Below are 14,023 nucleotides of genomic sequence, written 5' to 3' on the forward strand. Positions count from 1 at the left end.
GAAACTGGGCCAGCTTGCACACCGGTATAGAAACTTGTTGCTCTTGCAAAGGGAGACAGAGAAAGCGTATTGCAGAGGATGTAAATTTGAGAAAAAGTAGCCATGCATCAGTATTCAGTAGTTTCTCCACTCACCAAACAGAAATGTGCTCATTCCCCTGCATATCCACCTCTCCCCCCACACATCCATTCTCAGCGTGGGCCCGGCTTCCTTCTGTGTGTGCCTGAGGCTGAAGATATACACCCATACCCAACTGGACGATACCTAAAACTAAGGCTCTTAAACCGGGATTACAACCAAACGGTGCAGACAGGGAGAGCAGCTGATTGATTTTACTTGTGAAAAGCCCCACACAATACCTTGGGAAAAGGCACTGGGGAGAGAGCACCCTGGCGAATTCTCTCTCGGACCCCGAAGAACCTGCGGAAACAAACGGGAGAGGAGAAGACATGTACCGCCCTCCCCAGCACGCAGGGTGCAGACGGTGGAGGCGCAGAGGTGCGAGGAGCGGCTGTCCCAGCCTCTGCACAGACTCCCCCACGGGTGCAGCCGTCCATCGAGTCGGCACTAACACAACCTGTCACCTGGCCCTTGCGGGAAGCCAGAAACATCGTAGGGGTGTCTGTCTCCTGTTTCCTCTGCTCAGGGCGCCTTTGGAGGCCCCTCAGTGCAGGACGAGGCAATAATAAATCATTAGCATCAAACTGACTCGTCATGAAAGGGAGGAAGAAAACATCTTGTGCAAAGAGAGAGAAAACCCCAATCAGTTGCCCAACGTGCTGGTTATTTCAGCTTACTCAGTAATTTGAGGAATTCAATCATCTGCTCAGAATCTCTCTCATTAGCGCATTTTAAAAGGCACGTTTCATTGTAAAATAATGAGCAGAAGGCATTGGTGGAGGGAAAGAAATAAAGTTTTGTTTCATATAAATGATTTTCTAATGTGTGAAGACTGTGAGTATTCTTAATTAAGGAAAAAAAAAAAAGGCATCCCCCCATTCCTTCCAGTGTAACCAAAAGCAGAGCAACAGAGTCCAACTGGGGAAAGTTGTAGTTAATCAGTATTTTAAACTGTGAAGCAGAATTTTCTGTTATACAGAGATGGTACAAATACTTGTCCTAGACAGGCTCAGAGAAACTTGATTCCGTTACTGGCAATTTATTTCTAAGCAGACTGGAATGTAGACGTTCAACTTGGGCTAGTTGATTTATGAGGAGAAAACAGTCAGCGTGTGAGGGGGGGTTAGAAGCAGGGTTTGGGTAGAAAATGACAGGAGGAAGGAAGAAACTTGAAACCACTACCGTTTTTTAACAACGCCCTTGTTTTCTGCAAGTAGCTATCAAAATCATTCTGTAGCTTTTTAAAGACAGTTTTGCATCTTAATAGTAGCTGATAAACAATGTCCTTTTACATCTATGCTCAGGCATCTTAAAAAAAAAAACAGTAATTTTTTTTTTCCTGCTAAAAGGAAAAATATCACATTTCTCTCAAGGAAAGAAATGAAATCAAAATCATTGCCAAAGGGAACACTGGCATTTAAGAAGCACAAGCGACTGACAGATGGTTAATGGTATGAGTATCAGCAAAATCAAAGCAAGGAAATTGCTAAAAGAAGTCTAATCATTCAGAGGATAATTGCGCGTAGCAATTCGCCCACATTGACTTGCCACTGGTGTTGACATCAGCTGAGATATTCGGTACATCTTGGGAGGGCTGCTTGTTCAAACTTCACAGATTTTCTGCAAGAGACGTTAAAAAAAAAGGTGGATTACATATTAAAAATAGAAAAGCAATGCCAAAACAGATGGCATCTACTAATTGCACCAGTTGGATTTGTATACTGAAATAATACAGAGATATAGGGTGGGAGGCTGGGGACAGGATTGAAAGACCACTGAGGTTGTGTCGGGCCCTACGCTCTTGCATTACACTGTCTTCCTCCATGCATCAAAATGATCTTTTCCTGGAAATAACATCAACATTTTCTTTGAGAAATCCAGACTTGCAAAGGCTAATGTGTAATCAAAATAAAATAATAAAAATGAGTTATTTGATAAAGACAGCTGAAAAAAAAAGATTGGTTCCAGAGCCTGCTAAATTAACTTATTTGTATTTTCATCATCAAAAACACATCCACCTCATTATCACGTTTCAAATAATGCTTGGGATTGGTGTCCATCTCTTATCCACCACCTTGAACCATTGACAGGTAGTCACAGAGCGAGCCAGTGGTCTTTGGTACCTGCTATCAGCCTGGACATTCCTGGGCAGCATATGCAGCATTGCACTAAAAATAGTGCACCACTGGGCAGATTCCACAACTCAGTTCTCATGAACATACTATGTACATTCTCAGTGACAAATTAAACACATCTCCAAGTGTGTAAATTACGTCCACTATGATCACTGACTACTCATCACGTAGTTAACCTTCCGTTACCCCTTCAACTCTGTAGAAACCACTGTCCTAACGACTTTATAAGGTAGACCTGAATGCTTTTCTGATTCACCATCTCTAACCGCATTTCTAAAATGTGATCATTATTAACACGTTGTTTTGATAAGCTGTGAGAACACAAAATTAAACCAGGATAGTAGCTCTAGACTGATTCTTCCAACAAATCAGATATAAAACCTGTTTGAAAATATTGATCCTGGCTTATAGAAACCTTTAGATAAGTTAGGAGAACTCTCTGGCATTCCTTGAGTGAGCTCTAAAGTAAAGCACTCATTCATGGATCTCATTTATTAGAAATATAAAATAATTCTGCTTCCCTGTAATATAGTAGTATGCCACTGTCCCTTTGATTTTTGCTCAATAAGCTATGACTATGTCCAGCCCAAATTACCCTATGTTAGTCATCCCCAAGCATTAAGTTTAATTGGAAGCTTACAAGTCCTGCAAGCAGAAAAGCAAGGTCTGATGGCTGTATCTTACAGATACGTGTAGCAGGCTATTGGCAGTACACTAACAGTTAAACGAGTATTAGTAACACCGAAAAAGGCTTCAGTTACAGCTCTAAAAGTTTTTAAGAAACAGAGCCTATCTACCAGTTCCATCAAAGCAACAAATCTGTGTTGAAAAATAATTTGCCCACACATGTTCTTTCCAAAGGGAGTCCCCCAGTCTTCCTTCCAAGGGAAAGATAATAATAGATAATAGAATAATTACTGAAAATACGAAGCTTCCTGAGTCTGACAAAAGGTGGAGAAATCCAGGACTGAGCAGTTCTTCAGTCGAAAATGATGTCAGAGTCTCAACAGGTGCAGACGTCTCTTCATAAAGGGAGATCTCCTCTTTCCCTCCCGGGAAGAGGCGCCTGCACAACCACCAGGTCGTGTGCAGGCGTCTGCAGTGAACTTCTGTCTTCGGCCGCCTGTTGATCTTTTGATCGTTTCCTAGAACAGAAGAACACGTAGTACTAGGGAAAGTCAGCCTTAAAACTGCTTTTGTTTTCTTTCAAAAACAGCCTGCGAAACCAGAGGCAGAGTGGCAGAATGAGGTCATACTTCCTGTTGGGCTCACATCAGTGACATTCACACTGAGGAGCGTGGTGAGGACTTGGGACTGTCTGTCTCCTGGACTCCTGGACCGGCAGCGGGGGGTGTGCAGTCCCTGAGCCAGGCCAGCTGGGTACACCACGGTCACGGTCACCTGTGCAGTCCCTGAGCCAGGCCAGCTGGGTACACCACGGTCACGGTCACCACAGAGACCCTGTCTGAGCTTCCTCAGCGCTCCGAGCTGCAAGAGCACGAGACAAACTCAAAGAGGCCACACTTCTTGTTTCTCATCTTCTGGCCACTTTCAGTATGAATAGCGCGGCGTCGTGCTTTGTTCAGGTCAATGAAATGTAGTGGTGGTAATACACCGACGTGATCAAATTCAGAATGCTATTGAGCACCAGGAGCCTGATCTTATAAAATGTCTGCCCTGGGAATATGACAATCCAGCAAAGGTTGGTCTTCATAGGAAACTATTTGTGGGTGACAGTTTACATTTTGTATTTATATTTTAGTGGAGCTCAAAGAACTGGATCTTGGTGGGGGAGGGGGTCCCTACAGACCTCTGTTGTTGTAAGTAATGAAAAACATCCATGTTCTGGCAACACAGAGGCACACTGACTGGGTCATGGAAAGAGTGTGGGCTTTGGACTTAGACTGAGATTCAAACTCCTGTCTTTCATCCTAGCCACGTGTGCCCAGAGTTGTGACTTAGCCTGTTGGGGCTGCAGGTTTCTCAACTATAAATGTTATGATTGATATTTTGAAGGGTGATTGGGAAAATGAAATGAGAAAGAAGAAATGAGAAATAAGTGAGTCCTCAGGCTCAGTTGTGCCTGATGCGCCAGGCCAGCTGGATGCAAGATGTATTCTTCATTTGTCTCCTGTAAGTCAGCTCCGTAGGCCCCCGTCGGTCAGGCTGGTGGAAAAGTTCATCTCACTCTGGCTGGGGGTTCCCTTTCCCCTTCAGATGATGCCCCAGGCAGGACCTTCTCTAGAACCTGCCTCAGGCAGCAGATGCTGTCAGGAGAGCTTGTCCTATGGGAGGCAGCTTTCAAAGATGGCCCTCAAGGATCCACGAGTAATCCCCTCCCTTGAGAATGGGTTGAAACTACCTTCTCCAGAATAGAATAAGACAAAAGTGGTAGGCTGTCACCTATCATGATTAGGCTACAAAAGACTGCGGCTTTTGTCTTGCTGGACCCTTTGTTACCTTCTTGGTTTGCACACTTTGATGAGGTAAGCCACCATGCTGGAGAAGCCCGCATGGCAAGGGTCTGATCGTTGTCTCAAATGCCTGTGAGGAACTGAGGTCTTCAGCTTAAGAGCCAAGTAAGTATCCAGCCAACAGCCACGTGAGTGAGCCGGGAAGTGGATCCTTCTCTAGCTGAGCCCTGAGATGACTGTTGTCCCAACTGACACTTTGATCGCAGGCTGAAAAACACCCAGAAGCAGAGGAGCCAGTTTAGCATTGCCCAGATTCCTGACCCTCTGACACTGTGTGGTCATACGTAGTGTTTTAAGACACCAAGTTTGGGGGTAACTTTTTATACAACAATAGATAACTAATAATACATAATCCTAACAAATGTTACCTTTTGATCCATCTGTTATTCCGGGCCACTTGGTCAATATGTCTGTGCTGCTGTTGTGTCGTCATTAGAATACAGGCACATTTATTTACATTTACTCAAGCCTGTGTCTAGGTTTACCAGATAGCCATTCTGCTCCACAGCTGTTCTGAGAGTCTGGGCTTCTCTTTCCTCTAATTCATAGCTAGCTCTCCTCCTTTCCATCCTCTTTCTGTTTCTCCCATCCTTCTGTTTCTCATCCTCCTCCTTCCAGGCTTGGCTCCTGTCTTCCAGAGGAAGGGGGATTCCTGGCTTCCTCAAGACCCCCGACTCTGCCTCTGCCCACAAATCTCAGTCTACTTCCTGTTCTTAGAAACTGGAAAGTGGAGAGGCCCTTTGAAGCCTTGTCATAATTATTATGGTACCAAGCTGGCATGTCTCTGGCTATACAAAAACAGTCAACACATTTGTATCTATTTGATTCCAATCAGCTCTCTGTGCTAATATTCATACCTGCATTTTTTTTTTTAAACATACCCCATCCCTCTGGCACCTTGACTATCCATTTCTTGGGAATATGTGTCATATGAGTAATTCATGGGCATGGCCCAGAAAGAATTTTCAAACTGCTTGGTTTCGTGAGAACTACATTATGTTGGCAATGGGAGTTGTGATCACATTGTAAGATCAGAATTGACACTAGAGGTTATTTTGCCTGTCGCTAAGGTGAGGCTAGGGATGGAGATTTATATAAAAATATTTGGGGAACATCATATTTCAGTTTTGAGTAGTATACTAAGAAAAGACAAAGAAATCAGAAAAATGGCAAGCCAGGATAGATACAGCTTTATTGAAACTGGCCCACTTTAATTTCCTTTTAACGATATTGGAGTATCTCATGTTCAGATGGTGACAGAAGAATGAAATCTCTACTGGTTTCCTTCTGATTTTTATAGCCTGCAATTTCTACACAGATTCATTGCCATACTTTTATTATTTGCCTTTGGATTTGATTTTTCTCACAGATAATCTCAAACTCCCTTTGTTGCTAATGTGCCTTTTTAGGATTTATATAGTATTTCTTGCAACTGTAATTCCTGTTTCTCAAAAATGCTCCAGACCTGTCCTTACTGTTTGATCAGGGTTCATATTTGAATTGCAGTGGGAATACTTTTTATTTTTTTAAGAGAGAGAGAGAGGGCCCTGGCCGGTTGGCTCAATGGTACAGCGTCGGCCTGGCGTGCAGGAGTCCCGGGTTTGATTCCCGGCCAGGGCACACAGGAGAAGCACCCATCTGCTTCTCCACCCTTCCCCCTCTCCTTCCTCTCTGTCTCTCTCTTCCCCTCCCGCAGCCAAGGCTCCATTGGAGCAAAGTTGGCCCGGGCGCTGAGGACGGCTCTGTGGCCTCTGCCTCAGGCGCTAGAATGGCTCTGGTTGCAACAGAGCAATGCCCCAGATAGGCAGAGCATCGCCCCCTGGTGGGCGTGCCGGGTGGATCCCGGTCAGGCGCATGCGGGAGTCTGTCTGACTGCCTCCCCGTTTCCAACTTCAGAAAAATAAACAAACAAACAAACAACAACAAAAACAAAAACAAAAAGAGAGAGAGAGAGGGAAAGAGAGGGAGAGATGGAGAAAGCCTGAGAAACAAGAGGTGGGACAGAGAAGGAGGATTGAGAAACTGATTAGCTAGTGAGAACCTTACAATAAAGTTTTTAATAAAGATTACATTTTTGGTGACCAGAACAGTGTCTTATTCATCTCCGTAATCCTCAGGAGCAAACACAGGACTGGACGCAAAGTAAGCCCTCAGAAAATGCGTTTCCATGGAATCAATAAAGAGAGCAAGTGGGACTAGCCTGAGAGATAACGATGACTAGGTACCAGGAGCCCTGGGAAGAGTGAGAAAGGAATGTTGGGAAACACCTGGCATTTGCATATCAATTTTCACTTATAAAACATGGAAGGCACGTTCTATCTAATTTAATCCTCAAAACAACTCTGTGAAGTGGATTTAAAATTTCCATTTGCCTGTGAGAAACAGGGAATCAGAGACGTGTCTGTCCCCCGAACATTCTGGTAATAGTGTCAGGCCTAATTTATAACCTCTGGCTCTGTTCCAAATCTCTAGCTCTAACATGCTTTCATATTTTAAGTTGCTATTAAAAAACTGTAGCAAGGAGCAAGTTAATGTCCTGATTCCTTTAGAATTTTAACAATCTCTTCTGGTCTTCATGACGCCTCTTGTTCAAAAAAAAAAGGGAAAGAAATGATGAAAATCAAAGGGTGTTTAACCTCAGCCTAGTGAAACTGGCTCTGTTGACTGTTTTGCAAAAATGCAAAAGAGGAAGTAATCTAATACCTAACCACAAAGTTGTGTTGCCTCAGTGTTTTCTATTATGGCAAAACCATGGGCCATGGCAACCAGGTGCTACCACATTCTCCGCCCTGGCCAAGCCTCTTCCTTCCGCCTTCCGAAGGAATTGTTTCATCTGAACGTCAGGCAGTGTCCTGGCCCTGATCAAGGGGACAGCCACTTAGACAAAATGCAAGGGACCTCTTAGAGCACATATTCTCACCTTGATCATCCTGCATGCTACTTTTCATTTTGATTTTTTGATTTTTGCTACTTATACTGTATCAAAATTACCTGTCGGTATGTTGGTCTCCCTGACTACACTGGTTAAGTGCCTTGGGATCAGCAATGAAACTTCTTTATTAAGCTCCTTAGGCCTGAGCACTGTACTTGGCACATGGCAGATGTTCAATAAATGCTGTGGGAAAGAAATGGAGGAAGAATGATGTGTTTTATTTGTCAGAGCTCGACTCAGAACCGTCAAGGACTTTAGGGTAGTAACAATTTTGGGGTCTGCATAGAACTCGTATTTGAGGCGTACTCATCCTTCACAACAAATGCCACTTCCTGTATGTGGTCTTTCTCGATCTGCTGGGTCAGAATGAGCCCGCGCCCACAGTACAGTATCTCTACTGCACATTAGCTTTCTATGGTACCTGGTTGTTTCTGTCCCCACCTCCCCATCATGGCAAGTCATCTTAGAATTGCATAACTAGCTTGATTTTTCTTCTTGTTCTCTCTGAAGACTGTAAGAGTATTCTCAGCTTTGTTGGATGGCTGCAAATTGTAATTTGGAGTTATAGTCAGTATAAGTCAGTTGGGATGAATCTTAGTTGTTTTTGATGTCTGGCTGCTCTTATTTGTCTTTCAAATAACAGCATCCCGGTTTTCTTCAAAGGACCCACCCGTTCTCATCTCTCAGTGTATGAGGTTTTAGCTAGTGTACACTCCCATCTTCCTGATTGGAGGTTGGACTTGGGTCCACAACAAATTACCGTATTTTTCGCTCCATAAGATGGACCTGACCATAAGACACACTTAGGGTTTTAAGGAGGAAAATAAGAAAAAAGAAATCTGAACCAAGTGTTGTGTTAAAATGTTTAATAAAATATACCACAATAATATTTCAACATTGTAAACTCAACAGCAGGATGAACAACCATTAGCACTGTTATTAACAAATGAGAAGAGTCTTTAATGTTCAAATACTCTTCTAGTTGTCTGGAACCCACAGCAGCTAAAAAAAAAAAAAAAAAAAGAACATTTGCTCCATAAGACGCACGGGCATTTTCCCCTCCACTTTTGGGGGGGAAAGTGCGTCTTATGGAGCGAAAAATACAGTAATACAAGTTATTCCTATGGCCACCGTGCTTGGGTCAGAGGCGGGCACCTGACTTCATTTAGGCCATTGAGAGAATGACTTTGTAGGACTTGTTTTTATGCTCATGAGGCTGTTGTAGTGACAAGTCTGAAGTTGTCGGGGTCTGGAAGAGGATCCCAAGGATCAAGCCGCCCACAGTAAGCAGAGTGAAAGATGTTATCGTTTGAACCCTGAATCAAACTGCCCCGAAAGTCAGACACCACCCCCTTTTCCATCTTAATTCCGCTAACATGAATTCCTTTTATGCTTACGTCTGCTTGCATTGAATTTCAGTCACATGCAGACGAGAGACCCATAAGAGATGCTCTGAGCACATAACAATCATGTAGAATTGTTTTTAAAATGAAGATTTCTAATCTCTAAACCTAGGATGCACATTGGGGCTCAAGAAGTTACTTTTTTTTTTTTTTTTTACAGAGACAGAGAGAGAGAGTCAGAGAGAGGGATAGACAGGGACAAACAGACAGGAATGGAGAGAGATGAGAAGCATCAATCATTAGTTTTTCGTTGTGACACCTTAGTTGTTCATTGATTGCTTTCTAATATGTGCCTTGACCGTGGGGCCACAGCAAATCGAGTAACCCCTTGCTTGAGCCAGCGACTTTGGGTCTAAGCTGGTGAGCTTTTGCTCAAACCAGATGAGCCCGTGCTCAAGCTAGCAACCTCGGGGTCTTGAACCTGTGTCCTCCACATCCCGATCCGATGCTCTATCCACTGCACCATCACCTGGTCAGGCAAGAAGTTACATTTTTTTTTTTTTTTTTTTTTTTTTTTTTCCATTTTTCTGAAGCTGGAAATGGGGAGAGACAGTCAGACAGACTCCCGCATGCGCCCAACCGGGATCCACCCGGCACGCCCACCATGGGGCGACGCTCTGCCCACCAGGGGGCGATGCTCTGCCCCTCCTGGGCGTCGCCATATTGCGACCAGAGCCACTCTAGCGCCTGGGGCAGAGGCCACAGAGCCATCCCCAGCGCCCGGGCCATCTTTGCTCCAATGGAGCCTTGGCTGCGGGAGGGGAAGAGAGAGACAGAGAGGAAAGTGCGGCGGAGGGGTGGAGAAGCAAATGGGCGCTTCTCCTGTGTGCCCTGGCCGGGAATCGAACCCGGGTCCTCCGCACGCTAGGCCGACGCTCTACCGCTGAGCCAACCGGCCAGGGCCAAGAAGTTACATTTTTAACAAACAGCCCAGTCTAATGTAGATGACTGGTGAACTAACACTGGAGAAGCACTGATACAGTTCATGGAAGAGGTAACAGCAAACGGTAAAAATCGGGGGAGGTGCAGAGTATCCACAGAGGGCCGGGAAGGGCTCGTCCTTGGCCATGGTATACAAAGGGGAAAATCCATGGAGAAGCCAAGTTGATTCCCTGGTCAATGCTTTTTCATTGGGGAAATATTTGCCTGGTTTCTCTTTAATATTTCATCCTGGTTTTAAGTAGCGTGACCATGTGTCTCAGTTTCCCTGGGAGTGCCCAGAAATCCACCAGCTGTTCTGGTGTAATTATTAATAGCACCTTCTTCCTCTCTTAAAAGTGTCCAGGCTTGGATGAGATATCTCATGGTCTGCTGACAATCTGCGCAAAAAAAAAATTTTTTTTGTCATTCGAGCCTCTTGCTACTTTTACAAGCTTTTGATGAGCCAAACACACACACACACACACACACAATATATATATATATACATATATATATTTCCATTTTATGATCTTTATTAGCAGAGACTGATATCTTAAAATTACTACTGTCAAGTCTAAAATTCTTAAAAACATCCCAAACCCAGTGGCTTCTAAATAGCATATGAAATTCCAGAAATACACACACACACACACACACACACACACACACATATATATAAAACAAAGTTGTCTAGACCATTTATTCTTAGAATGCACTCATTCTAGGAACGCAGAATGTAAACGCAGAAATCATAATGGGAAATACAGTAGAAATGTGAGCAGATGCTGTGTGGACATACGGGAAGGATGATACCGCTTGGTCAGGTTCACACATGGCCAAGAGGTCCAACTGCTAGAGATTAATTCTGCAACAAGTCTCACTTCCGGTCAGTTGGTAAAGGGATACAGTGACAGAGGGACAAGACAAGTAAGGTCTTCAGCAGATGAAGGAAGTGATGTTAGTGCCATTTTTACCTGGGATTGAGCAATGTGCTGAAGGTGCCCATTATAGAAGTTTAGGTTTTTAATAACTTTGTCTATTAAAAAAAAAAAGAAACCCCAACTTTGAATTGTTATGATTTACTTCATTGATGCTAATTGTAAATATTAAAGCAACACACACACATACACACAAATAGTGTTCTTGTGTTTTATATGCAATCAGGGAATGTCTAGTGTTTAGTAGTAACATTTTCCTCCCATAAAATAGGTATATAGAGTTGTTAAATATTCTAGGAGACAGTATGGTTCCATTTTCATATTTTAATGTGGGAGGAATTTAGTTCAGTGATTTCTGCCTAAGGACCGTTGTTTCAAGATAATTTGTCCAAACTGCTTGCTTGGTTCTGCTCAAACACAGCTGTAAGTTCTTTCTTCCTATATTTGGAGCTGGAGTGACTGACAGCTATCATTAACCATCTGGATGAGGGGTGTGCGGGTGGAAGAGGGGAGAGGACATAGCAACGCGGAGCCTCTCTGCGTGGTTGGGAGTTCATCTCTAGATGTTTCTATATCTTGTAACCTGGCTCTGACCCTGACCTTTGATTCTGCATGGTCAAAAGAGGACATGATAGCCTACATGAGTTAATCAGTTTTATCAGACTTAATGTACCCACTTTAGAGTTAATATTATATAACACTCTCTGCACTTCTCTGAAGTTAAATTCATAGATGATATAACTTAAGCTACACACACATATCTTTCAAAAATTACTGTATTTTTTACTCCATGAGATGCACTTTTTTCCCCAAAAGTGGAGGGGAATATGCCCGTGCATCTTATGGGGTGAAAAATACAGTATTTTATTAAATATTTTAACACACCATTTGGTTCAGAATATTTTTTTTCTTATTTTCCTCCTTAAAACGCTAGGTGTGTCTTATGGTCAGGTGCGTCTTATGGAGTGAAAAATACGGTAATAGGATGACATAATAATATATGAACAAACATGGAAATAATTCATAATAAAAATAACATATTTCAATACATAAGTGCTTAGTCATGACTTTCAAGAGACAAAGTAAAGTGGTCAAGGGCTTGGACATAATTTTAGGTCTCCTCTGAATGCAACAGCCATAAAATGCAGAGTGATACGGGTGCCTTCTAGTAGTGCCTCAAATACGATGAAGAGCTTTGCCATTGGTGACAAATGGGATCAATTCTTGGTAATGTCCCTTAAAAGGGCAATCTTCACTCATATTACACAGTAGCTTCATTCCTAGAAAATTGACTGTCTATTAAAACCTTGCAAAAATACTTTGCACTTCTGTGTAAAAGCACAATGACAAACTTTTTATTTATTTAATTTTTTACTTACATGAATGTCTGGAGGGACATTCAAAAAAGATACATATGATCTGGGACAATTCTTAAAGATAAGGGAGTGCATTGTGGATTTCAGCATGTCTAGCAGCCCTGGTCCCTCATCACTAACTTGAAGCAGTGCTCTCCTCCAATCATGTGACAACTAAAAATACACATACACCCCTATTCCCAATGTGTCTTCTAGTCTGGGCGATGGCATCAACTCCATTGAGAATACTTGCCTGTACAACATAGTCAAGTCAGGAATCATTTACATAATGATTCCACTGTTTTTCAAGTTGAATTATTAGAGAGGTCCTTTGTTAAGTTCCAAATGAAATAGAAGAAACATCTTCTCAGGGTAGATTGGTAGATTCTCAAGGAAAAAGCAAAACAAAACAAAACAGTGGCGAGTGGATAGAATCTACATTATCCTTTATGGGTGTATTTTATTTAAATTACAAAAGCCTTAAATTTTCAGTGATGTATCATAACAGATACATATTTTTCTTACCTACTGGCTTGTGGGTCAGCAGGGATTATGCCAGGGTTTAGTTAGTTACCTCTAGGTTTAAAGTTAAATATTGATCACTGGTACTGCCTAAGTGCTGGAGAAAAATTTCCTTGCTTTGAACATCATCACTAGCGGCTTCTGACACACAGTCCGCAGTAAGAGACTTTAATTAGCATCGCTGAAACACAGCTCTTAAGCTGCAATGAGACTGGAGATGAGAGTTTCTAACATTTTCCTCTTACTTAGTGCAAGATTGATTCTGCCTTTAAGAATCATAAGGTGGGTGTATCTGTCAATTGGGTTAGCTTAAATTGAGTAACAAACAACTGCTTAAATCTCAATAGCTTAAAACAGCAAATATTTATTTTTTTACCTTATACTATGTATCAGTTGTAGATAAGCAGTTGTTGGTTCTGGGCTCATCAAAACCTGTCTAGAACCTGGATTGCTAGAGCAGCCACTATCTCAAAAATTGCTTCTCAGCCCCGCAGGATAGCTCAGCTCAGTTGGTTAGACCATTATACTGAAGTGCACAGGTTGCCAGTTTGATCCCTGGTCAGGGAACATACAAGAACAGATCCTCTCTCTCTCTCTCTCTCTCTCTCTCTCCCCCTTCCCCTCTCACTAAAATCAATAAATTAAAAAAAATTGTTTTGCAGAGACAGAAAGCTTGGTGAACTTGATTTTAAATTACTAGCTGCCATGACAAAGCTTACTTCCAATTTCATGTTATTAGTCAAAGCAAATTAAATGGCTACACATAATTCTAAGGAGGGTGGAAACCCTGTTTTGTGTCCAGAAGATTCTGGAATCATATGGTGTGCCACACTAATGACAACTATGATGTGGAATTTCCTAAGTATAAAAAGGGAATTTAGATGGTGGGCAACCGAAATACAAGAGGATAAATGTCCACTAGAGACTCTCTTATTTATATCTTCTCTATATATCTCTGAGCTCAGTCTGGCTCAGTAGCTATTAGTACCTTAGTGATGAACGAATGTCTGTTGAATAAAAGGATATGAATACAGTTGTTTAACTTTCAGAAATTCACTATAATGACTTAAAGAGAGATACTTTGCTATTTTAACTCCACACTGCAAAGCATAATAAATGTGGTATTTGTATGCAATGTTGCATTTAGAAAGCTTGAGAGTTAGAATGGTACACTGGAATGGGATAGAAAAAGATGCTTTATTCCATTATTGCTTTGAGTGTGT

The 14,023-nt window shown here is 42.4% G+C and overlaps 2 protein-coding genes across 4 annotated transcripts in view; one reads left to right on the forward strand and one right to left on the reverse strand.

Moving 5' to 3' along the window:
* The window catches only part of TMEM71 (transmembrane protein 71), a 28,086-nt gene extending 24,294 nt beyond the window's left edge, over nucleotides 1-3,792 (reverse strand). For 2 of the 3 annotated variants that reach the window (XM_066379554.1, XM_066379552.1), the window contains exons 1-4: nucleotides 3,707-3,792; nucleotides 3,174-3,656; nucleotides 1,659-1,740; nucleotides 360-420 (exon numbers count right to left, since the gene is read on the reverse strand). In XM_066379554.1, the coding sequence (XP_066235651.1) occupies nucleotides 360-420; nucleotides 1,659-1,704 (107 nt within the window). In that variant the 5' untranslated portion in view covers nucleotides 1,705-1,740; nucleotides 3,174-3,656; nucleotides 3,707-3,792. The remainder of the gene's footprint in view (nucleotides 1-359; nucleotides 421-1,658; nucleotides 1,741-3,173; nucleotides 3,657-3,706) is intronic. The other variant, XM_066379553.1, reaches the window with a different exon arrangement.
* The window catches only part of PHF20L1 (PHD finger protein 20 like 1), a 78,553-nt gene continuing 68,220 nt past the window's right edge, over nucleotides 3,691-14,023 (forward strand). Inside the window, exon 1 of the mRNA XM_066379542.1 lies at nucleotides 3,691-3,809. The gene's annotated coding sequence lies outside the window, so the exon portion shown is untranslated. The remainder of the gene's footprint in view (nucleotides 3,810-14,023) is intronic.

This window comes from Saccopteryx leptura, chromosome 3 (assembly GCF_036850995.1).
Source record: "Saccopteryx leptura isolate mSacLep1 chromosome 3, mSacLep1_pri_phased_curated, whole genome shotgun sequence".
Lineage (NCBI taxonomy): Eukaryota > Metazoa > Chordata > Mammalia > Chiroptera > Emballonuridae > Saccopteryx > Saccopteryx leptura.